General features: G+C 47.9%; 1 protein-coding gene across 1 annotated transcript in view; it reads left to right on the forward strand.

Annotated features, from left to right (window-relative positions):
• Positions 1 to 25,445, forward strand: part of Kcnj10 (potassium voltage-gated channel subfamily J member 10) — a 29,570-nt gene extending 4,125 nt beyond the window's left edge. The window contains exon 2 of the mRNA XM_004639941.2: positions 23,483 to 25,445. Within this exon, the coding sequence (XP_004639998.1) occupies positions 23,483 to 24,622 (1,140 nt within the window). The 3' untranslated portion in view covers positions 24,623 to 25,445. The remainder of the gene's footprint in view (positions 1 to 23,482) is intronic.
• Positions 25,446 to 25,713: the final 268 nt, after the last annotated feature.

Genomic DNA, 25,713 nt, shown 5'->3' on the forward strand with positions numbered 1-25,713 from the left:
GTTTTCAGGGGGCTTTATGTCTCTCCTTTCCTTTGTAGCATCACACCTCTTGGGACTAGGTCTTTAGCCTCTGTCTGCGAGCCATAGCCCAGGGTAATTTCTGAGCCATGCTCTCCTTTCCACTCTAGACACTGCCCCCAAGGCCACTCTAAGTCCCTTCTTTCCTGTAAACCACTGTCCTCCTGTTTCTTTCTCTGCCATCTTTCCACTCTCTTTCACCTGTGACTTTCCCAGGATGCCCACACATGGTAATGTTGGAGGAGACCCCATTGGGGGTCCTTTAAGGTAGGGCCTATGACTCCTCAGGTGGAGGACACCCTCAGATGCAGGCATCTTTTCTTTCCCTGAAACTGTTGACACCCAGCACAGAGCTTGACTTCTTGGGTACAGAGTGACCACTGTCCAATTGGAGCCAGCCCTGGGACTCCTGCAGTAGGCACGCAGAAGACTCCGATATTCAGCTCTCTAGGAAGCTTCAAAAGAAACTCTTTTCCTACCTACTGCCTCATCATGTGGCAAAGGCTTCGCTCTAAGATGACCAGCAGTACACAGGCCCCTCAGAGCCATGCTGCCTCACCAGGGAGGTCTGACTCCAGCCCAGTGCTGGGCTTCTCTGCTATTGTCCAGAGTAGAAATAGGGACTAAGGTCAGTGTCCAATTCATTGTGCTGGGCATATCTCTGAGCAGCGCCTGGTGAGGTGGGAGACACAGAGACGCCCGCAGGTGGTCTCTTGGTGTTATGTTTTCCGGGGCTGGCTCTACCTTGTTCCCTTCCTCACCTACTAGATCCAGCCCCATGTCCTCTCCAGACCCACTGGCAGATCACATGATAAAAAGTCACTGGCAGCTGCTGAGAGGACAAGGCGAGTGCCTGCGGCGATCCAGAGCAGAATGCTTAACAAACTTCTGATCTCGGGACCCTTCTACACTTAAAAACTCTGAAGAGTTTTGTGATGTTTACAGCTATTGATATCGGCTACTCTAGAAGTGAATGCTGTAGGGACTTATTAATTTTTTAAAAAATAGCAACAATAAAACCATTTCCTGTAAAATGACTTTTTAAAAAATAAAAATAGCTACATTTTCTTTCTTTTTTTTTTTTTTTTTTTTGGTGGAACCAGGGATCGAACTCAGGCCCTTGCACTTGCCATGGAAGTGCTTATTCCACTGAGCTATCTCCCCGGCCCCAATAGCTACATTTTCTAGTGAGAGTGACATTGTTATACATTTTTTGGAATCCCAAATTTTATTTTGCTATTTTTTTGTTTCTAGAATTATTTTAATTTATAAATCTATACCATAAAGAACTGTTTAATGTTTTTACACATCTTCTTAATGTCTCTGAAAGGGCTCCAGGGCTGCACTTTGAGAATTGTTGCTTAGAGAATCTGACATTTTCAAAGAAGTCCAGGCCATTCTGGTTCTTCCAGCTGATTTTCCTGGCTGATAGGGAGACAGAATGGGGTAGTAATTAATGATGCAGATTCTGGAGACAAGGTAACTGCTGGAGCTTGAATCTCACTTCTGCCTGTCCTTGGACAAATCCATCTCTGTGCTTTAGTTTTCTCAGCAATAACATGAGGCTTTAAAAAGCACCTACATAGCTGGATGTGATGGTGCGTGCCAGTAATCTCATAACTCTGGAGGCTGAGGCAGGAGGATCACAAGTCTGAACTCAGCCCTGGGTAATTTATTGACTTAGCAAGACCCTGTCTCAAGATAAAACATAAAAAGGGAGAGGTAGGTCAGTGTGAAGGCTCTGGGTTCATGCCTAGTACCACAGAAAAAATGAACAAAAGTCACCAATGTTTTAGAGTTGCTGAGAATGACGTGACATAACACTATTAATGTGCTTAGCATAGTTCTCAGTAAGGTAAGCTCTTATTAAATTCAGAGCCTTCTTCTTGAATGCAGGGCAGGAAGTCACGGAGCGACCCTGCTGTGTTACAGAGGGGGCCTCCTCGCTCAGAGAAGGCAAGTGACTTGTGTAAGGCCCCAGGTTTGTTGGACCCTGAGCCAGGAGTTTGGCTCCTAGCTTTGTGCTCTCTCACCAAGATTCGTGTGTGTGTGTGTGTGTGTGTGTGTGTGTGTGTGTGTGTGGTGTGCTCCTAGAGGAAGTGGGAAGTAGATTTTACCTCTCCCAGGAATCCCAGGTGAGCCACCAGGGACCCCCATTCCTAGAGAATAATAGGGTACCTTGAGAGTAGCTAACAGGGGCGTCTGCCTGCCAGCAACTGAAGAGGAAAGGGAAAGCTGGGGAGATATTCCCAAGGCTCATCGACTTTCCTGCCTTGCCTGTGATGTGCCATAGCCCTCTCTTCTGGAGAGCACTGGGACATCCAGGGCAGAGGGAGCCTGTCGTTGGCTGGGATGGCAGTCAGGTGGTGCCTGCTCTCTGGATGCTGCCTGTAGCCTCCTGATAGACCACTGCCCTCCTCTCCCATCTCCACCACTCCAGGCCATGGAGCCTTCTATTGGAATCGTTTTCCTTGCATCTGTCTCTGCATGTGGGCTGTGGAGCTGAGGTAGGACATGGTGCCTTGGGAAAAGCAGCTGGTGTGTGGGCCATCCCTGGACTGGAGGAGAGGTCTCTGATGACGGGAGGTGGGTGGGGGAGACAGGTACACACTGGGAGGAAGCTGGCTCAGGCTTGTTGGCCCTGGGGCTGAATTCCCCTGGGCAGGAAGACTGCTCCTCTGTCAGTCTAGGCTGAGACCTAGCACTAATTGCTGTGCTTGCTTCCTCTGGAGTGGCTTCCTCAGTGGAGGGTTTATTAGAAGTTGGTACCCCAAGGAAGTAAAAGGCAACCCAAAGACCCCCAAGCCTTGAACACACGCTCTGTCTGAATATTACTGGTTCAGATCCCACCCTCACCTTGAAGGTGTGACCACTCTGAAATGCAGCCTCCACGTAGGGGATGCCTTGTCCAGTGCTCCCACCATGAATAGACAGACAGGAGACTGAGGCACGGGGTGGTGGACTCCCCACAGCTGCTCCTCACCCTTTGCCCTGTGTCTTCCTGCATTTAGAAAGTCCTCTCTGGTGCATGGCAGGTTTGGGAGTCCTAGACAAGTGTCCCATCCTTGGCCCCTGGGCAGTGCCCACAAGAGAGACCCTAGGGGGTAAGATCGCCTCAGTCTCAGCCTTGCTCCACCCCCTGTCTCTCCTGATGCCAGCAGTCCCCCAGCTCCCGCCCCTGGGCTGTGGGGCAGCAGAGGGCTGAGGGGCTGGCTCTGAATACTAATGTCCTTGCCCATTGTCAAAGCCCCTTTGTGCCAGGGAGCTCCATTGAGGCGGCTCCGGGGAGGGCACAATGGGGGCTCTGTCCCCAAGTTCCCCCAAACAGTCACCTGCTTTCAGAGCCTCCCCCACCGCCCCCCACCCGCCCCAGTGTCCGGAGGGCCCAGAGAGCATGGGGGAGTGGGCCCAGGGCCAGGCGACCCTCCCACACTCCCTGGACAGGCTGCAGAGATGGGCATTTGACAGGGCTGACTGTGGAGGGCACAGGAGGGGACAAGCCCAGCTCCCATGACAGGGGGAGTCTGTGGATGGAGCTGGAATGCAGGTTCTCTGAAGCCCGAGTTGGGTTGGGGCACTCATAGCCTGCCCACGCCTCCTTCCAGTGCCTAGCCTGGGCCCCCTGCTGCCCAGCCCCATCCTCTGCCTCCTGCCACAGGGACACAATTGAGCTCATATATGCAGGGACACACAGGCCCACGCTCATCTATGCAGCCCCACACACGGCTCCCTGCCCCCTCACCCAAGCAGATGTGCCCAGACGCAACCCAAGATCGGGTCCCAGAGCTGCACCTTCACGCTGCGGGCCACCTGCATATCTCCTCTCATCCACAACCCCTTCCCTCTTGCCCATTTCCATCAGCCCCAGCCATGTCGACACCATCCCCCTCCGTGACCCCACTGCCCTCTGCTGCTCTGACACAGGTTATAACAAGTTTGCACTTGTTGTGACCTCAAGAATGTGGCCCTGGGGCGGGAAATGTCCTGCTGCTCAGACCGTGCTGATTATACGTTAACCATGGATACAACCTCTGCTGAACTCAGAGAATGGCTCCCTCACCATGGAGACTTAGGGGTCCAGGGCCCCCCAACCCCAGAGCTGAGTCAAGCACACTGGGCAGAGGTACAGTGAAGGACAAAGCCCTGTCTGGCTGCAGCACAGGCCCTGGATGTCCGTCCTTTGCGCTTGTTTGCCTACTGCACCTGAGTGGGCCTAGCCCAGCTCCTCCCAGCCCTGAGGGGCATAGGCAACAGTTTTCCCTTTCCCAGCTAGGCTCTGAAAAATGACACCCTATGTCCAGGTACTTCATGACAAGGCTGGGACTCAAATGGAGGTCTCTGTTTCTAGTTTTGTTTTATTTTATTTTATTTTACTGTTCCTTGGCACTACTTAGAGTCTCCCTTACCCCTAACTAATTTTAACAGGACTAAAATGTATCATTTACTCACCTTTCTTAGGAAGAGTGGGTGCCTGGTGGCAAGTGAAAGCAGAGGAAACAGCAGGAGTAGGGCCTTAAAACAGGATGCTAGATCTAGAAAGAATCAGAAGAAGGGTCACTTGGACCCTTCCACTACATCCAGCCCATGTCAGCCTATCTCCTTCCTTTTCCACCAGTCCCAGTCCTGCAACTGACCTGGGTCACTGGAGAGAGGGACCTGACCCCTTTTGAGCTAGGCTTTCAAGTTGGAGTAGATCTCTATTGATATCCTTTGTTGGTTTTTTTTCAGAACTGGGGAATGAACACAGGCCCTTGCGCTTGCCAGGAAGTGCTTATTCTACTGAGCTATCTCCCTGGCCCCCAGATGTCTTTTGTAATACCCAGATTTGACTATCCCAGCTCATATCCTATGTCTGGGTGTGGGGTGTGTGTGTGTGTGTGTGTGTGTGTGTGTGTGTGTGTGTGTGTATGTGCATGTGCGTGCAGTCTATGCTTCTCGGACTGATCTGCTCTGGGAATCTTCTAGCAGCTTGGAGCAGGTGCCCTCAAAGGGGAAGAAGGAAAGGCCCACTGGGATCCCCGGTGGCTGCTTGCACAGTGGTGTGTTGGGGCTAGGGAGGGCAGTGGGGTCACAGCCGCAAAAACTTCAGTAGACAGAGAGCTAGGTTGATAGTGGTTTGCTCATCATGTTGTCGAGTGTCACTGAGTGCTCATCTTCATGAGCTCACCAACCCTACACTGGAATTGTATTCCTCCTCCCTGTCTAGGGGCCCCGACTCCTCTGGCTACTGGATTCTGCACAAGCCACCTCATCTACCTGTCTTTATACCTCTTCTAGCCCTTACACGGGTATGTTTTTTCTGCCTCCAAATGTCCCCTGTTGGATAAAGGGGCCTGCCCACAGCATGACCTAGACCCCTGTTATACTAGCGTAGTTAGCTGTTTTGAGAGAGAGAGAGTGTGTGTCTGAGTGTAGCTCTGTATCTATCGGTGTCTGCATGCCACCCTTCTCCGTTCTTTTTCTTAAGTGAGGAGCATGGATAAGGAGCACAGGGAAAGCTGGGAAGGGCTAGAACTACTTCCTCTTAGGGGAACAGTGGACCCTCTTAGCCTTCTTCATGTGAGGGTCAGAGGTTGCTCTCTGTACATGGAACAGTAACTTTGAAGAGAAGGAGTTGAAGGGGCCAGTTCTCTGAGTAGGAATTATAGGCACAGGGTATTTAAGGGTTTCCCCTTCCTCCATAGGTGTGAATGAGCAAATGTTATTAAGTACAGGGGAAGGACAGAAAAAGGTGGAGAACTACTCTCCCTGGTGAAGTGAGGTCCCTCTTTAGCCACCTATTAAATAAACAAAGGCTGAGTGGCTCAGGAGACAATTCCAGTGGCTCCCAAGCCCTGGTGGACCAAAGGTTTTCCAATTGTCCCAGAGGAAACTCTCTTTTTGTAGGGGCTGAGCAAGACCCCTTCAGACTTCTGGATGGAAGGGTCAGATCAAACACATACTGGACAGGGGAAGAGCCTCATGGGTAATTTTTCCACTGATGGCTCTTCACCAACTGACAGCTTGAGCCCTGAGAATTAGATCTTGCAGGAAGAAAGACGTTGAGATGAAGAAAGTCAGTGTTGTGGCTCTGATTCTGGTATAAAATGAGATGCCCCACTAGCTTGCTGTGACATCTTGGGAGAGTTGCTCGCCTTTTCTAGGATTTGGCTTCTTTCTCCGTGAAGGGAAGGGTTGAATGGCGTGGCCACAGAGAGGCTTCTAGCACAAACATCTTATGACACAGCACCGGGGCAAGATGACATGTAGTCAGAGCAGGCCGGGTTCAGCTGGCAGGAACACCCCTTCCGGGCAGTCCTCCTGGAGTGCTGAGCTCTCTAGGTCTAGTTTCCATACCACAAGCATTAGGGCAGTGCTATCACCAACTTCCAGGGCCAGAGACATCTATGCTGAGACCTGAAGGAACAAGAACTAGTCAAGCAAAGTGGGACGGCAAAGGTACTCCAGGGACGGTTCCTGTTTTATGCAAGGAATTGTTGACAGGAGAAAGCATGGGGAGAGGCTTTGTGTGGCTGAGCAGAGACGGGGTGGGGGTGGGGGGGGTGGGTAGGTGGAGGAGGGTAGAGAATATTGATGCTGAGCAGCTCAGGCCTGCTCATAAGGTTCTCTACCCTCCTCTATGGCAGGCTTAGAGATAGGTTCTTCTGCTCTCCCTTTCTCTCTTTTTCTGACTTTTCCTGTTCCTTCCCCAAAGACTCATCCTTCCTCTCCTTGCTCACATGGGCACTGGAGACACAGTGCCCGGGAGGACCTGCTTGTCCAGGGTGAAACTTCAGGTCCAGTGCTGGCTGGCCCTGCAGCAGAGTGGGGCAAAGGCCTGGCATTTTCTTCTGCCTTTTCCTGCCCTGAAAGGGGACTCTACCTTCCACATAAGGCAGAGTTTCTGCCTTGTGGCCGTCCTGCTGAGCACAGAGTGGGCATGAGTACGTTGGTGAGGTGAGGCTGAGGGCAACGTGGAGTAAGGACTGAGGGAAACTAGAGAAAGGGGGCTCCTCTGTCTAGAGAAAAGGGTTCTGGGGACTGAATCTGTGTCCTCAAGTGCCCAGAAGTTCAATGGGAAGCAGAGGATGAAGGATGAAGCAGGATGCACATTCTGGAAAGAGATGGAGGAAGGCAAAAGTGTGTAGACATCCCATGGACCCACTTGGGTCCAGAAATGCCAGGCATGAAGGAGACAAAGATGAACAGATATATAGGTTAAAAATTGGTTCAGAAAAAGGGTCTCCTCTTGGGAAGATGGGGGTGGCCCTTCCTGGAAGAAGGGGGTCAATAATTAGCACCCAGAAGAGCTGCCTTTGGGAGATGCTTGTACATCAGTGAGTGACTCTCTGCCTCACCTCGCTTCCTATGCTGTCTTTGGATCCCTACCACCAAGGTGCAAGCCCTCCCCTGCACTAGCCAACATAACCTCAAGATGACAGATGAGAAAGTGTATAGAGAAGAGGTCTCCTCCTGGGCTCTTGTCAGTGTTCCTTTCTTCTCTAAGGTCAGGATCTCTACCAAGGCCCTGGGAGCCCCAGAGAGTAAGTTCTCTCAGCTTGGACCTTCTCTAGTTTATGACTCTGGTGACAGATGTGGTTATGTGTGTCCTGAGGCCTGGCCATGTTGGGCCCCAACTAAGTTGCCAGCTCCTTGGAGGGCCTGAGTCTGAGGACAAGGAACGGGCAGATACGAGGGTGTGGAGGGTGACACTGAGGAACTTAGCAGTCTTCAGCTCTCCTCACCCCACATGTTCCCCATCTTTAGGCAGCTGAGAGGGCCCGGGAGGAAGTCTTGAATGGTAGGAAAGCGGGATAAAGGGTAGTGAGCAAAAGGCCTCCTGGAACTCTGAGCTGTAGTCAATCCTACCTCACAAATCACTACTGTTCTAGAGAAAGCCCTGGATTAACCTGAGCATCATCAAGCTGCTGGTGTGCAGAGAAGCAAGATGAGTAAAAAGTCCCCAGGAGCTGGAGACAGAGGCTCTGGTTTGCCATGAAATAAATGACGACAAGTTACCTTACCTCGCTGAGCCTTAGTTTCTCTAGTTCAGCAGACTATTCCTTCATCTTCAGAGGAAGATGAGGATGAAGATGATGAAGATGATGATGATGATGATGGTGATGATGCTGATGATGTCCTTATTTGTATAAGGACCTAACAGGTTTCACATCCTTCATTTAGCTCATGTCCTCCTGACCACACAGTGCGAAGTTTTACTGTCTCATTAGGCTAGGAAACTAAACCCTAGAGAGATTAAGAGATTGGTTAAAGTTCCCATTGCTGATCAGCGACACAGATGAGGATAGCAAATAGTGGCAAAAGAATAGATAAGGACCTTTGGCTGTGACCAAGGCACACCAGGATGACAAATTGGTGGCATTTGTTAGGCTAAGTCCATTTGATTGGAAACGGCTCTTCAGGTCACCAAGATTCTGGAACACAGTCAGAAAAAAAATACTGAGATAGAACAAGGAGATGTGCTGGGGAAGCGATGATTCCCACGTGCTAGATAGTTGGCCTCCCTCACCTGGAATCACCTGGGGATTTCAAATCCTAGTGCTTCTGTATTAAGCAATTAAGTTAAAAGGTACTGTTCTTCAAAGATGACTGAGATGTAATTGGTGCCTTGAAAAAGCTCACAGTTTTTTGAGAAGTATAAAAAAGGGGTCCTGGGGAGAGGAGGGGACAGGAGAGAGAGTCCAGGCAGCGCGGGCTGCAGGAGCAAAGGCGTGGGGACAAGCTAGGGAGCATGGGCCGTGTTTTGCACGGCTGGAAGATGGATACATAGGGAGGTGTAAGGGGAGGAACTGAAAGCGAAGTGCAGTCCGATAGAGAAGGGTTCTGAATAGTATGTCAAGCAGCTTGGGTTTCATCACCAGCGCTGTGCTGTCGGAGCCCATGAAAGGATTCCAGAGCAGAGCAGAGTGATGAGATCAGAATGCGGTGTGGAAAGCTACCGACCCGTGGCAGCCTCGGGGTCTGCAGAAGGAAGGCGAGCCCGGGGGGCAGGAGGGCTGGGAGATCACTGCAAACATTTTAAGTGAAAGAAAATACGGAGGCTGAACTGGGGCAGCCTCAAAGGACGTGGAGAGATGCCCACAAGGCAGCACCGATAAGACTTCCTGACCTGCTGGGATGAGGAATCAGATGTGATTCTGAGGTTTCTAGCTTAGGCCCTGAATGGAGTGTAGTGAACTCTGTGAACAAGAAAGGTCACAGATATACAAAAGAGACTGGAGGAGCGAGGACATAGGTCCGAACATGTTCAAGTTGGAATGTTCCAGATTAAGCGTGCTTGTAAGTCCTTGAGCAGATATCACGGAGGAAGTGGAATCCATGCAGTGTTTGGAAACCTAGAGGAAGAGAAGGAGAGTGGTGATGACGGCCAAGTGTGGATGGCTGGGAAACACCAGCATGGACAGGGAAGAGGAGAGACTGCAGCACAAGAGACAGATCCACAGTAAGCAGAGGTCGGGAGAAACCTGGAGAATGTGATGTCCGAGTAACAGGACTCCTCATACCCTTAGCCCGGGCGTCACGACTCCAAGAGCTCTTATAGACAAGATCTCGTTGAACTCTCCTGCCAGCTCCACTTTACTAGGCCTGTCTTGCAGATCAAGGAAATGCAAACTCATAAGTTTAAGTCATTTGCTCCAAATCACTAAACCTAGGAGCCCCAGAGCCGCTTAATGGCTAATTAGGGTCTATAAAAATCTATAAATTCCCACCATATGACAATAGAAACTAGAGAAGGCGGGCTGAGAATGGTTAAGCTGCTCATCAGTCTCAAATGCTGCAGAAGGGCTGCTGGGTTTGAAGTCTGAAAAAAATGCCCTTGGACTTAATGACTAGCAGGTCAGCAGTGACCTTGGGGACTTTCCTGCTGCTTTTACCTGCCGCCCCATGTGGCTGTGTGGACCAAGTGAAATCATTTTGAATTTGACAAGTACTTTGCATACTGAAAAGCCGTATATTTTGCAGATGGCTGTTTTTATTATTTGAATTGTTGATATTATTAGCTCAAACCTTTTGATATTACTAATATGAGACCTGTACATTTATTTATTTTTGTGGTGCTGCCAGGTGAATTGAGGGCTCTGCACACGCCAGGCAAATGTTTTACTACTGACCTGAACCTCCATTCCCAAGAACCATTTGTTTGAGACGTGCTCTCACTACATAGTTCAAGCCAGCACTGAACTCACAGTATAGCTCAGGCTGGCCTTGAGCTTGTGGTGATCCTCCTGCCTCAGCCTGCCTCATGCTGGGATTGCAGGCATTTGCCACCAGCTCAGCTCCTATTTATTTTTAATTGACCATGTCATGTGGTTTGATCTAATAGTAAAAAGGGTGGGTTCAGGTGTTGGTAGGGATGGTGAGAGATGACAGTCTGTTAAGAGCAGACTGTGGGACTGGAACTCCCTGCCCCCTGGTGGCAGGGAGTAACGTCAGCAGCAGGTGGAGGAGGCAGGTAGCTGATGAGGCCCGGGAATTTGTGGGCGCTCTCATGCACTCTCCTACCACTCTTCAGCAGTGCCTTTCTACCTCTTGCTGGGCACTCAGCACTCTGGGGTGGAGGTGAGCTCTCCCAAGGAGATTTTGTCTGGAAGAATATTGCTAATTTCTAAATTAGCTTGATTCTCCCAATCAGTGTCTGAGAGAAGGTGGGCTTGGAGTCCCTCGATGGAGAATCCTGGGAGCCTAGCCCTGGCCATGGCAGATTGGAGATGCAGGACAGGGCTGATTCATGGAGGAGGGATCCTGGACAAGGATGCTGCTCACTGCCTCTTGCTATTCCCTACGCCAGCCTCAGATTTTCCACAGCATCCTTTGGAATCTTCAGTCTCTCGTGTCCTACTAATAACAATAAGATCGCAGCAGCATCTTATTGTAGTGTTAGCATCTCAAGTACATGTTCTCCTGAGGTGAGGTCCCAGATGGGCCAGGCTGGGCAGCTCTAGGGACTGCTGGGGCTGGGGCTGGGGCAGAGGCGGCAGTGGTGCAGCCTCTGTCCTCGGTTGAACTCTGCACAGTGCCAAGCGCCTCACAAAGGACCAGCTCCCTGCAGAGCCCAGGATGTGCAGACCCGCAGTCCCAGATGATGGTTAGGAGCAGACAGTGTGGCCGGGTGAGGACTCAGGAAGGAAGTGTCCCGGGGGTGGAGGGGAGGCTTGGAGAGCAGGTGCACCAAGCAGCGGCATGCCAGGAAGACACCCCCCACCCCAGCTGGGGACAGAGGGATCCATGAGATGCCACCCTCTAGGAAGTTCTATGCTGAAAAATGCTTCCTTTCCTACAGGGAATAGAAGGCACTGGCTGGGGCCTGGGGTGGAGCAAGGGGCAGTGGTCCCAATCAGCTCATTGGCAGACAGCGATGTTGTCTACATGGAGGCGAACATCTGACATGGGTCCTTCTCTCTAGCTCTCCCTCTCTTGACTGCAAAACACACAGCGAGGCAGAAGGGCCAGGCAGAAGTCACAGGCTCCCAGGAAATGCTTTGAAGGCTTTTATCCTTTCTTTTGATCAAACTATGTGAACTTAGCAAACGTTGACACAAGGGAAGAAAAGCCTATTCTTCGCTGGGCCAGGGCTTTGGTGTCAGGCTGGGGCTAGAGGATGGGAGGGCCAGGGGGCAGGGGACCCAAGGGTGGGAGACAGAGGCAGCAGTGACTCAGCGGGAAAGTCAGGCCCTGGACACACACACACTAGCCTTTTTTCCCCACCTCAAGATTTGTGTGCATCTGGCTCCATTTCTACTTGTTTGTTTTCCTTGGGGCAAGACAGGAGGGAGACTAATGAATAAAGACATTAAGTCTGAAAAGAACCCCCAACTTTACCCTATTCTTCTCCCAACCTTGAGAGCTTACATAATCCTGCCGAGCTTTTCTTGCCGCCCTTCCTCTCATACCACTTTTCTTTCTCCTCTCTTCCCTTCTCACTCATTAAGAACACTTGGAAGCCCAGAAATGCTTCTTTTCAGTCCCTGATCTCCTTGTGGAAGCCTGTAAGATCACTATTCAAGAGGGACTCAGTATCCATAAAAGAGATAGTGTGGTGGGTGAGAGGATGCTAAGTAGCTGTTTCCTTTCTCTACCGGGGCAGGCCGATGGGAGGAGGTCTGGCTGGGTAGAGCCCTGGAAAGTGGGCAATGGCCTTGGGTGTCTTCCAGCACAGCACCTCCAAACTGACTCACACGGTGCTCCGAGTGGCAGAAGAGAGAGAACTCCAGCCCAGAGCTACAGGAGCCACACACAGCATGCCCTTCAGATCTGTTTTTGTCTTAAGAAATGCAGATGGTTCATGTAATACTGTGTGCTGCTTGTATTAAAATATTATTTTCTCTCAAAAATTTTAAAAGGAATATCTGAGAAAAAGAGGCAAGAGTGACTCCTGTGGTTCTGCATTCTTCTCTGGCCAAATAAGTAAGGAACTGACACAGTCTTTATCCATAAGGAAAGAAACAGGGGCCTAGAGGTTAAGGACTTGCCCAAGTTGATAGCAAGTCCCCAGAAGAATTGTGACTGGCACCTGAGTCTCTCACTTCCCAGCCCAGGGCGCTTTCTGCCAGGCAATACTGCTCCTTATTTCTTGGCAGGGTCTCACCCATCCTTCTGCCTGGGCATAGCGGTGCACAGTGAAATCACAGCATGTGGGAAGCTGAGACAGGAGGATCACTGGGAATTTAAAGTCAGCCTGGGCTAATCATTAGTTCAATGCCAGCCTGAGCTACATAGCAAGACCCTGTCTCAAAAAACAAAAAGAAAACAAAGAAGAGAACTCATCCTTGGGCTTTATTCTCTGGCTCCATCTCCAGAATATGACATAAAAGACTCATACCTAGTTCAGCTGTCTCTGGCAAATGTGATTCTGGAATCAATCCTGCCTCAGGGGCTGAAACTGATGGCTTTCCTGTCGCAGTATGGAGTATGGTGGGCAGATCCTGAGCCAGAGCATGAGCTGGTATAGTAATTCCCATTTCTGTCCCAATCCATTTATCGATACCCAGTAACAATTGGCTCAGAAAAACTTGCTAATCTAAAATATGAGCTGTGAGAAAAATGTGAAGAATGTTTAATTTGTTCAAAAAGTATAATGAAAGACACATTGTCTTTAATGTTCCTCAAATTCCTCCCCCTCACTTCCAACAGACTTCCTCCGTCATTCTCACTTTTGAACGTTCTGTGAATCCTCTACCACGAGTGTCTTTGATTGTTCTGTTGTGGCTGCTGCACTGTCCTGAACTGAATAAAAAAAAAAGTACTGTTTATGGTCATTTTGACCCTGGGGAAGATCTAGAAGTTGCACAGTACCAGATCTAGCAAATAAAATGGACAAGGAAGGAAGGGCACATAGTAATGTTCTTCCAAATCTCCTTTTCCATTGGATGGCACTCAACAGCAGCATTCAGCATATTTTTGATCACATCTCATAAAGACCCTCACAAAAAAGGGCTTCCAGAACTACTTCAGAAAATTACAAGAGCTAGGTGTGGTGACACATGCCTGTAATCCCAGCGTCCAGGAGGCTGAGGCAGGAGGATCTCTGTGAATTTAAGGCCAGCCTGCGCTACACAGTGAATTCAAAGCCAGCCTGAACTACATAGCAAGACCCTGTATCAAAAAACAAACAAACAAAAAAAATGGGCTAAGTGTTTGAAACAAAGGGAATTTTTTTTGGTGGTACCAGGGATTGAACTCAGGCCCTTGTGGTTCCCAGGCAAGTACTTATTCCACTGAGCTATCTCCTCAGTCCTAAAGGGGGAATATTTTGAGGGGGATTAATTACAATGTGTCTTTTACTGTGATATATATTAAATATCTAAACATTCACCATATATTTTGATTATACTTTATAATTGGATTAGTTAATAGATATATTTGGTATTTTTCCCATCTGTCTGGAAACCAACTCCGTTTCTCATCTCACTTCCAAATCCCTAAATCAGGGAAGAAATTCCCTTCCAGGTGGAAATAGGGAGAATACTAAAGAGGTTTTAGGGCTTAGAAGTCCTCATTAATGTGGACACCTATGCCTTCGAGTCTAAGAGAATAGAAGGACAACGTGTGATTGAGGAGGTGAAGGTGAAAACTGGCTCTCGTGGGTGATATGCGGTTCCTCCGTATCACCATCTTAAAACTCCAGTCTGCAGGATGAGCCCCAGGAGTTGGAGATGAGTGACCTAGAGAGATGTGTACAATGAGGAAGGTGAAAAGGAAGAGAGGGAGGCACTTCAGTAACTGCCACGGTAAGAGGTAGGAGTGGAGCAGGGCTGCACAAATGGCTGCAGAAGAGGGAAAAGACATAGGAGAGAGTTGGAGAGAAGGAAGCGACAGAGGATAAAGACAGGCTGTGTAAAAATAGAAACAAACACAGTGGAAGGACATTGCGTCTGGCAGTCACATGTACCCTGGGCACCATTGCTAGTGACTTTTCACACCCTCCCGACTCCTGGGTGGCATCTTCGGAGGCGTAGAGTCCGGGGTCTTATCAGTGAAGGCACATTCACTATAGGATTAATCTGAAGCTACAGAGAAAAGGACTTCGGAATCTAGTTAGAGGCAGGTACAAACCGCAGCTCTACCACAAGAAGTCACTTGACTCTGACTCTGATCTGAAGCAGTCATTTTAGAGATAATGACTTCACAGAGCTATTGCAAAAATGAAAGGAGAGGTGATTGCTGGTCTGAAGTTGGGGTTCAATAAAATGGTAGTGTTTCCCTCCCACCTTTTCATTTCCCTGAAACAAACATTCTGAAGAGGAAGTGAGCATGGCCAAAGGAGTAAAGTCACTTGGTGGCTCTGTGCAAGATGAACGGCAGGCTCAAGTGCCACGCAGAAGAGGCCTAGGCTTTGCTTCTGCCTGAGCCAGTCCCCACACACACCAAGGGTGTGGCTGGTGCCCTCCCTTCTTGCTGCCCAACCTTAAATACACGAAGCAGACTACAAGGGAAAGAGAACTGTAGAACCAGAGCACATACCTCTTTCTTCACTCTGTCCTTTTAAGGTCTTTACTTCACTATGTCTTCTAATTCCCCGACTGGCCCTGAATTTCCTCAATATTATATCTTTTGCCCATAATCCCCTTTCATTACAACGGCCATCTTTTTGAAAGCCTCTTCTCCAAACCCTGATCTCTCAGGGTCCAAATCACACCTATCCTTCAGGCTCAGGCCCCATGACACCTTTCTCTATGGAGCCTTCCCAGAGTGAGGCAGTCAGTCAGGTATAGAATAAAAGGCTCAAGTCCTGGTTGTTGCTTACTAAATATGCTTCTTGTCCTGAATGAGAGTAGTAACATTCTTATAGGGGTGTTAGAGGAGCTGAACAGTGAAAGAGACCAAGATTGGTCCAGTGCCTAGCACATCATAGTCAACTGAGTATTAGTAACTTTTCTAATCCTGATCTTTTTGAACTGAGTGTCACCTTTCCCATCACACACTGTCCTCGTACTTCACACCTTCGCTGTGGCAATTACTTCCTGCTTGGTTCATGGTTGCCCTCATTATCAGATTGCAAGGTCTTCAAGAACAGAATCTACATCTGATCCTTCTCCATAATTCCAGGGTCTTGTGTAGAATCTGGTACCCAGTAGGTGCTAAAAGAAAAAAAAATGAGAGAAATAAAGGTTAATTGTATGACTGCATGAGAAAAACTTCAGTTGCACATGGTGGGTAACATCACTACAGGTGAGAAACTTTGGTTTGTTCACATGTCTATCACCATTACTAATTAGTCATTTGGGGTTTCCGTTTATCCAAGGAACAAGAGAAAAAAAATCACAGAAGACAGGAGCAAGAAGTGTGGGATGCAAAAAATGCAAAAGCCCCAAGGCCCCAGGCCAGAGTGAAGTTTCATCCGTGCTACTGAGGACAGGATATCCCACATCCCTTCAGCCCTACTGTGAGGACAGAGTCCCTTCTGCTTCTTAGACTGACCCACATGACTGGAGCAGGTTGGGAGCACCTTTCTACTCATGAACTCATGACTGAGTACATGTCAGGCATTGTGCTAACTGGTAGGGTAGCCAAAATACATCCTGCCTAGACTCTCTTTCAATAAGTCTTTTTGGTAAGAAGACACATGATGGCCATTTATCTGAAGGGCACTGATGTGAATAGATATAGCTGTATGTAAACCTGGAAAAAGGGGGGATCAGAGAGGGCTTCATGGAAGAGAGGTCATTTGAACTGAGCTCAGGAGGTTGAGAAAACATAAAGGAATGCATGATCATGTGAAGGCAGGAAAGCTTCTGAGTACAGTAGGGAGTGAAGAGCATTTGCTTCCCCTAAAGTGTGCTGGAGGAGAGGAGCAGGAGGAAATAAGGCTGGGAAAGAGGGTTAGAGGCAGATCACAGGCCTGGGTATGGTGGTGCAGTATGCAGTCTAAGCATTTGGGTGGCTGAGGCAGGAGAATTGCCTCAAGTTCTGGACTAGTCTAAGCTACATAATGAGGTTAGACTGTCCTAAACCCCCCTTAGAAAAAGAAGTAGATAATAGAATGCCCTGTGTACCAACCTAAGTTTGCCTTCTCTTTGACCTCTTTGATAGATAATGAGGAGACATTAAGTGGCTTGTTTTGTTTGCTTTGTGGTTGTTGTTGTTGTTTGAGCTGGAAGGGGGAAGCCAAGACAGTTACAGTCTCAAATGAAGTGATGAGTTTTAGAGACAGAGGACCTGAATGTGAGTCCAGTCCTACAATTTACTGAGTCATGTCATCTTGCCAAGCTTCAGTTTTCTTATTCATAAAATAAGAATTATGAGCTGAATGCATTCCAGGAATAATGCCATGAACATCAAATGTGAATGTGTGTTGTAAAGTACTGGATAAATGTTCAATGATTTATGATCAGAGCTGCAATTGAGCAAGAGTTATCCAGTAGCGATGTAGGAAGGATCGGAGGAGAGAAAATGGAGATGGGGTAAGAGATTAGCCAACAATCCATCCAGAAGGCAATAAGGAAGACAAACAAAAGGAGAGGAGGCACCAGAAAAAAAAATCCACAGCACACAGCATTAGACAAATGTTGAGTGAGGAGAGAGTTTGAGATGATCCCAGGCTTTGACTTTGGGTACCTGGTAAGATGATGGCATCTTTAATGATGGTTTAGGGAATCAAAGAAGAGAGCAAGTGGGAGAAGAAAGAGGATTCATTCACACTTCGAAGTGAGCATCTTTAGTCATTGTATGCCCAAGCTCCTTTCAGACAAGCTGCTCTTTTGGCAAGGAAATAGGTAAAGCTCTTCCCTGAGTGCCTTCCTCTGAGGTTGTAGGCTTTGGGACATGATAGCCAGATTTTCCCTGTCCTTCCACCTGCTGGAGGGGTTGAAACATCCTTTCTAGTCTTCCTCTTTAGCATATATAGTCAACTCCAGGGCTCCGAGACAACTTAAAGAATTGTGATCTCACCATCCTCCTACAAAAGAATAGTTGACCCAGATGAGGGCTCATACTGAGGTCCTTGGACTTCCTTCCTCCCATCTCCCAAGAAAGGATTTGTAAGCTTCTGTGGTATTGGTGAAACCTGTGTAAAAGTGGGTCTCTTCCTGCTATGCCATAGTTCCTGGAAGGTCTCCACAGACTCAAGATCTCCTAGTGGGGGCAGACCAAGGCTGTGGCACCCCTCAGCCTCTGCCTGTCAAGCTCAGGCTTTCAGTTACCCCTCCAGCCAGTCTTTCTTAGCAACTATGGTTGGTTCCGGGGAAACAGATGCAAGACACAGCCTTGGCCTTAAATTAAGAGCTCACAGATGGCAAACAATGGTAAACAAACATTTCTAAGCTCGATGGTGTGATAATATGCTAACTTGTGCAAGAGCATGCTCAGTAAACCCATGCCTTAGTGGAGTGGGAGAGGCCACAGGGAAGATGAAGTCTTTCTTTGAGGGTGGAGAAACCTTCCAAGGGCATCTCCAATGCATGAATTTGGTTTTGAAGCATAAGCAGGAGATCATTGGATAGGCACTGGGCTGGCAGTACCAAATCTGCTCCAAAGGTGGAAAGGATCAGGCAGTGGGGCTCTTTCCAGGGCTAGGAGCTGTGGAAGACCGTCAAGAGGAAGGCCCAGAGGTAGGCAGAGACCAATCACTAAGGGCCTTGTATCCTGTGCTAAGAAGCTTGCAGCTCCTCCTAAGAGCAATAGGGGGCCTTGGCCAATTTTAGCCGTGAGAGCCACGAACCATCTCCCAACTTGAGAGCAGTTCTGCACTCTGATAAATCTATTCATTTAGAGGATAAGTGACTGTCATGTAAAACAATGAGCTCAATGATAAAGAAAGGTTGCTCTAGGTGGAGCTGACAGCATTAAACAGGAGGTGGGAGTGGATTTATCAAAGGACCATGCTGGACATCCCTGTAGTTATGGCTGGCTTTTGTTTTGGAGAAAGAATCATTGGTTTTGTTCTTAAAGGAGGAGGACGGTGGATGTCCCTGTTTTTATCTGCTCATCGCTCACAGGCTGATCTCCTTAGAATGCTGGCCCTAGAGTTTGGTTAAGAGTGTTTGGGGAAATACCGCCCTCTGGAGGAAGAAAGATGTATAGTTTGGATGGGCCGTGACAAACCACTTCCAGAACTTTGGCCTGCTTCCTTCCCCAGGGGCCTGGCCAGCTTGGGGGTGGAGTGTACTGATTGTTTATCCACTTTGAGTCTGGCCACCGTGGAGAACAAAGCGCCTGGCTGTGGGAGGTGGCACAGCAGCTGGGAACAGCAGATCACAGCTGGAGGTGGCAGATATAAAGGCTGGCAACAGCTGGAGGCGGCAAACACAACAGCCGGAGGCAAGAGAGGCTAGCCAGAAGCCAAAATCTCCAGTGTCCACAAGTCCACGGCCTTTACCCTGGGCTCAGAAGCTCCAGGTTGTCCCTCCTGAAAGCAGGAGACCCATGCCAATAAAACCCGTGTTCACAGAAGCAGTTGCTACAATTAAAAAGTTCTAGACCAGGAGCTTGAAGGCCTCTATCACTAATCTAGTTGGGGGCAAATCTCTCTGAGCCCTAGTTTGTAATGATACTATTCACCAAGTACCTCATGGTATGAGGATGGAATTGCAGTTGGTTGGGCCAGCCAGATAGCTCAGTGGACTAAGGGCCTGCTTAGGAGCTGGTTTGATCCCCAGCACCACCAGCTGTATGCCAGCCCTGCCCCCAGGTGCACAGGCCACCAAGACCAGGTATAGGAGTGCACACCTGTAATCCCAGCACTGGGGAGGCTGAAAACAGGAGGATCACTATGAGTCTGAGCTGCACAGTGGGACCCTGTACTAAATACATAAAAACAACAACAACAAAATACAGTTGGTTGTTGTTTGTTTGCTTGCTTTTGGTACTGGGAATCAAACTCAGGACCTCTCACTTGCTTGGCAGGTACCCTGCCCCAGAGCTATACCTCCAGACCAAATAGCTTTTTTTTTCCCTTTCAAATTATGCATTTTACAAACTTTAAAGTGATAAGTAATCATAGGGTCTTATTTTGAGAACAGTAAGGAGAGCTGTCCACGGGACCCCAGAGTTTCCATTCTCCCTAGTGTGCAGAATCTCCCCTCAACACAAAGAATACCTACACATCAGCGCAGACAGTGCAGGGCAGAAGTGGGAACAGGCTCCAGGCATCCCCATCCTCCAGAGTGCAGCTGGAAGCTCATAAGCCATCTTTCCACCCCCTCCAAAGTTTAGTCTCCTCTATCTCTGTAAAATACTCGTCCAATCTACCGTAGAATACCTTCAGAATCTGGGCACTCTCCACATTTAAAGAAGCTTCTTCTTCTTCTTTCTTTCTTTAAATGTATTTAGGACAGGTTCTCCAGCATCTACAGCGTCTCACTACATAGATCAGAGTAGTAGTGATTCTCCTGTTTACAGCCTCCCAAACGCTGGTGTTACAGGCACATGCCACCATGCCCAGTCTCAATCGCAGCCTCAGTGTGCCCCTGGGGGTGGGCCTGCACCCTGTGTCTGCCTAAGCAGGTGCTTTAATCCACTGAACTCTCTGGCCAGCCTAGAGGAGCTTCTTAAAATGTTTGGCTTGTCCTGATTGTTACAAAGCCCTTTGTCATAGCAGTCTAGAATCTCCCTTCTCATAGCTTGAACTTACTAGCTCTGAATGTTCCTCCTGGAGCTCAAAGAACTAGTCCAAGCCTTTATCCGCATGACAGCCCTTCTCAAGCCAAGTATTTGCAGACATCTGCTGCACCCTTCAGTTTTCCTCTTCTCTTGCCTAAACTCCCCATTTCCTTTAAGCATTTCTCATGTGATCTGGTTCTGAGGCCTCTCACATCCTGACTGCTTCTGGAAACTGGAGACGGTAGTGTGGGAGTGACTGAGCAGAGCAGAGTCAGCTTGGACTGTATTGCTTCTTCTTTTTTTTTTTTTAAATTTATTTTTTTACATTTTTTTCCATAATTTTATTGAGAGACAAATAGCAATGAGACAGTTTCAAATCGAACTGGTAGGACAGTTTCAATAATTAACACATTGCATACTCTCTTCCTAGTGATTATTTGCTGTACAAGATGCAGACATGATATCCCTTGTTTTTTGTTTTGTTTTTTTTTAATTTTATTTATTAGTTTATTTATTTATTTTATTTTTTGTGTGTGTGTGGCCAGCTCAGCCCACCAGAGGGCGGGGCTGGCTGGCATGTGGTGCTGGGGGATTGAACTGCGGTCCCTGTGCTTTGCTTAGCTTAGCTTGTTCTTTAGGTGCTTTAGACCACTGAGCCATCTCACCAGCCCTCCCTTCTTTGTTAATGAGAGCACACGAATAAATTGTATTGGTTTGCTTTCTTTTTTTTTAATATTGGTTTATTTTTTACTAAAACATTTAATTCTTGTTTTCATGGTACTGTTTGCTAAATTACATTTTCCCAATCCTGAATGTGCTTGTAGGACATTTTGAGCCCAGGCGCATAAATCAACATTCATCCTTTTTGTTAGATTTGGCCTACTCACTCGATCCTTTTGAGTCTTAACCTACTTAGCCCTTCATTTCTACTCCCTTCCAGCTTTCTATCATCTGCATAGTTGATATCTATAGTATTCTCTAATTTTGAGTAAAAATTTTGTTAAGAACAGTGAATATGGTAAGAGCAAAGATAAAGCTCTCAGGCCCATCAAGAGAAAACTAATCCCAGATCCTCATGGTCCACTCATCAGTACTACTGATTTATTTTTAAATTTTGATGTGAAAAAATTAGTTCCCATTTTGTTCATTTTTTTCTATCTTGTACCCAAGGACATAATGACAGATTTTATCAAAAATCTTGCTGTAGCTCAGATACACTTTATCAAGTGCATTTCTCCAATTTTTCAACTTAGTAACCTTATCACACAAACAAGTCATTTGGATATGAGTTGTTCTTGGTGAACCCATGTTTAATCTTTTTTTTTCCCCCCCTGGTGTTCTTGTCAGGCAAGCGCTTATTCTACTGAGCTATCTCCCCAGCCCCCCCCCATGCTTAATCTTATTGATAACTTCCTCTCTTATTCCATTCAAGAACTGCATCTAGGATCAATATCTCACCTGCTTGTCTATACTTTATGAAATGTACATTTGTTCCTTTTTGAAAATTAAAACTATGTTTATTCACCTTGAACCCTGCAGCCAATCCTTTGTTCTCTAGTATTCATCAAAATTTCTTATAGAGGTTTTATATCTTCTTTCCAAGATTATGAATATTACATGAAAATGCTGGCTTCTGTGCGAACTCTGTGTGTACTGTATATACACACACTCAGGCATTGTGGCGGCTATTTGTTACTATTACCACTACTCAGTAAATTGCCCTTCAATAGGAATTATTCAACCTTCGGAGGTGTAAAGCTTCAATTTGCACCAAAGGAACCAGGGCATTGGGCAATAAGTAGCACTCAAGTCTAGTTGAACAATAGTCTCCCAGAGGTAAAAATTCCAAATGGCCCACGGGCTGGTAAAATGGGCATTCTGGCTGCCTCTGAAGAGTCTTGAGATTCTCATGCATTGGTGATTTTTCAGTTCACTACCTACCTGGGCAGGAGGATGGATGAACCAAGTAACTTAGAATTTTCCAGGGGCAAGCCAGGGCAAAACAGAGGGAGAAGGTGTGAAGAATAATAAAACAGTGCCACAGATTCTTTTGAAATGGAGAATGTGACAGGGCTCTCTGATCTCCAAAAAGAGCCAAACTCCCCGTGTCACCCTGCTCCTTCTGAGAAGATCTGATCATCAGATTCAGAATCCAAGGGCTCAAGTGATTAAAACTTTCTCTGCTGGAAAAGTACAAGTCACTCTCTGGGCAGGGGTGCCGGGCACCTTGTGTTAAATGAATTGTCTCCTGTTTCAGTGCTCTGTCCCACTTTCTGCTACTGTCAGGGCACATAGCAATCCTGAACTTGAGCCTGTGCAGACGTAACCACCAACTAACACGTACTTCTACTGCTTCTACCTCAGTCTGTCAAAAACACTTCTGCAACCTATAACCTGGCAGTGCTGCCAACTCTTGGGAAATATTCCAGGGCTCCCCGGAAGCTTATGTATGCTGTTTCTCTTCCTCCGTTGCTTATTTCTACTTGTTCAACTCTTGTCTGTGTTCTTTCTAATACCAATCTAGACCCTAACTCAGAACTAACTTCCTCAGATGATGCACACAGATGGTGGTGATGATGGTGGTGGTGGTGATGATATTAATAATAAAGAATTGGGTGAGTACTTACAGAGCATCTTGAATGGTAGGAGAATGAGCAACTTCTGCTATTTCTTCAGTCAGACGAGTAACCTAGTATCATCAACATGTATTAATTTGGGTCTAGGAGAGAAAATTGAGAAATTAAGAAGCATATGTGTGTACAGTAAGAGGACTGACCTGGAAGGATTTCAATGGAATAACCTTTTTTCCTTATAATATTCATGTGGATGGAGAAAGTATCTATTTCAAAGTTATGAATTACTTTTATCTCTGCCTCTCCTCTCCTAAGAATTACATATTTTCTGAACGTGTACCTTCCTCTGTAGAAGGTGAGTTCTTTTTTTTCTTTCCAGAATTTGGTACAGGGTCTCACTACGCAGCTCAGACTGGTAGTGATCCTCCTGTTTCAGCCACCCCAGCATTGAGATTACAGGCACAGGACACCATGCCCATCTGGTCTTGGTGACTGGCTTGGTGTGTAGGAGGTGGAGCTGGCACAGCAAGGATCAAACCTGGATCCTTGTGCTTGCCTAGGCAGGCATTTATACCACTGAACTATCTCCAAAGCCTTAGGAGGTGTATTCTTTTTTTGTGTGTGTGATACCGGGGATGGTGTATTCTTAGAGAGCAAGGATGATGTCATTTTCATCCTTAACTTACCAGCACCTTGCACAATGTCTGGTATACAACAAGTGCTTAATAAATATTTGCTAAGAAAAGAACAAGTGACACCAGAGTGAATGTAAATTCCCCCTGGTCTTTGGGTGGTGCTTGTGAGTTAGCCGGATGTCTGCAGTAACCTCCTTGATGCTGTCTTGCCCCCTCCAGATGACTTCAGTTGCCAAGGTATATTACAGTCAGACCACTCAGACAGAAAGCCGGCCCATAATGGGCCCAGGAATACGACGGCGGAGAGTGCTGACCAAAGATGGTCGCAGCAACGTGAGAATGGAGCACATTGCGGACAAGCGCTTCCTCTACCTCAAGGACCTCTGGACAACCTTCATTGACATGCAGTGGCGCTACAAGCTTCTGCTCTTCTCTGCAACCTTTGCAGGCACCTGGTTCCTCTTTGGTGTTGTATGGTACCTGGTAGCTGTGGCCCATGGGGACCTGTTGGAGCTGGGGCCTCCTGCCAACCACACCCCTTGTGTGGTTCAGGTGCACACACTCACGGGAGCCTTCCTCTTCTCCCTTGAGTCCCAGACCACCATTGGCTATGGCTTCCGCTACATCAGTGAGGAGTGCCCTCTGGCCATCGTGCTTCTTATTGCCCAACTGGTGCTCACCACCATCCTGGAAATCTTTATCACTGGTACCTTCCTGGCAAAGATTGCCCGGCCCAAGAAACGAGCTGAGACCATCCGTTTCAGCCAGCACGCAGTTGTAGCCTCCCACAATGGGAAGCCCTGCCTTATGATCCGAGTTGCCAATATGCGGAAGAGCCTCCTCATTGGCTGCCAGGTGACAGGCAAACTGCTTCAGACTCACCAGACCAAGGAGGGTGAGAACATCCGGCTCAACCAGGTCAATGTGACTTTCCAAGTAGACACAGCCTCCGACAGCCCCTTTCTCATTCTCCCCCTGACTTTTTACCACGTGGTGGATGAGACCAGTCCCTTGAGAGATCTCCCTCTTCGCAGTGGGGAGGGTGATTTTGAGCTGGTGCTAATTCTAAGTGGGACAGTGGAGTCCACCAGTGCCACCTGCCAGGTGCGCACTTCCTACTTGCCTGAGGAAATCCTTTGGGGCTATGAATTCACCCCTGCCATCTCGCTGTCAGCCAGTGGCAAGTACATAGCTGACTTCAGTCTTTTTGACCAAGTTGTGAAAGTGGCCCCCCCTAGTGGCCTTCATGACAGCACTGTGCGCTATGGAGACCCTGAAAAGCTCAAGCTGGAGGAGTCATTAAGGGAGCAGGCTGAGAAGGAGGGCAGTGCCCTTAGTGTGCGCATCAGCAATGTTTGATGGCCTCTTCCCACCTCCCGAGCCCGCCATTCTCTTCCTCTCTTTTGATGCCCTGGGCAAGGGATACTACCTGGGTTCACTGCAGAACCCCAGAAGCACCCGTCCTTCACTCCCTCTTCTTTAATCCAGGGGCCTGTCGGTAGCATAGGCCAACTGGGGGTCCAAGTTTCCTCCTCCTGTCCCCTTTCACCTTCCCCTGCTTCCACCCTAAGGCACACAACTCCCTTAAGCCAGGATGGGGGAAGGAGAGAGAAGATTAGGCTGAAGTGGCTTAGAAGGCCTCAGCCATGCTTGGAGACTCACATTAAGAGGACCATGTGGTTGGATGGAATGACTCCCCCCATGAGAAAGTACGGTGACTTGAAGCTGGAGCTCCCCCTCCCCTGTCTCTATGTTTCCATCTAGCAAGTTCCTTAAGGCAAGACTCCTTTTGATGGTTACTTTGTGGTCTGTACCCTCAGAAATATAAGAATCTAAAATCATCTTATTTGGGGGTCACTACAAATCCCCGTTGAAAGAGACCAGGGGTTTCCATAGTGTATTTAATTTTCAGTAGTTATCCCTGACCATAATCTGGGCCCTTGGTCACCACTACTTTCCCCTTTCCAGTTTTCAAATGGAGCCTCCAGGATATATAGTTCTTTCATAGCTTCTATTCTCAGAGAGTTGGGATGGGCCTGAGAAACACGCATGTACTCACAATATTCACACCTACACTCATTGAAATTCTCAGTTTTTGAGTTGTTGTCCAAAGCTTTGAACCTGTCCTCCAGGCTGCCCTGGAAAGAATTGCTTCCCTGTGTTCTGCGAATGAGGGAGTCTAGGACCCGAGAAAAGGGCTGAAAAGATATTTCAGATCACACTGTGAGTAGCTCTTCTTCCTTTCCCACCTAGTGCAGACCCATCTTTTAGAGAAAGGGAGGGAAAACAAAGTCATTCCCTTTCTTAACATCAATAGGAAATTAAGACTTGATCCACAGAGCAAAGACCCCACCCCAGAAAAGTTAAACCAACTCCACCAAAAGGAATGAGTACATTCTCAGATTTCCAGGCTGGGGTACAGAATTTGTCACCCTTTGTCAAGATTTGGG

The sequence above is a fragment of the Octodon degus genome, unplaced genomic scaffold (assembly GCF_000260255.1).
Source record: "Octodon degus isolate 3935 unplaced genomic scaffold, OctDeg1.0 scaffold00116, whole genome shotgun sequence".
NCBI classification, from domain to species: domain Eukaryota; kingdom Metazoa; phylum Chordata; class Mammalia; order Rodentia; family Octodontidae; genus Octodon; species Octodon degus.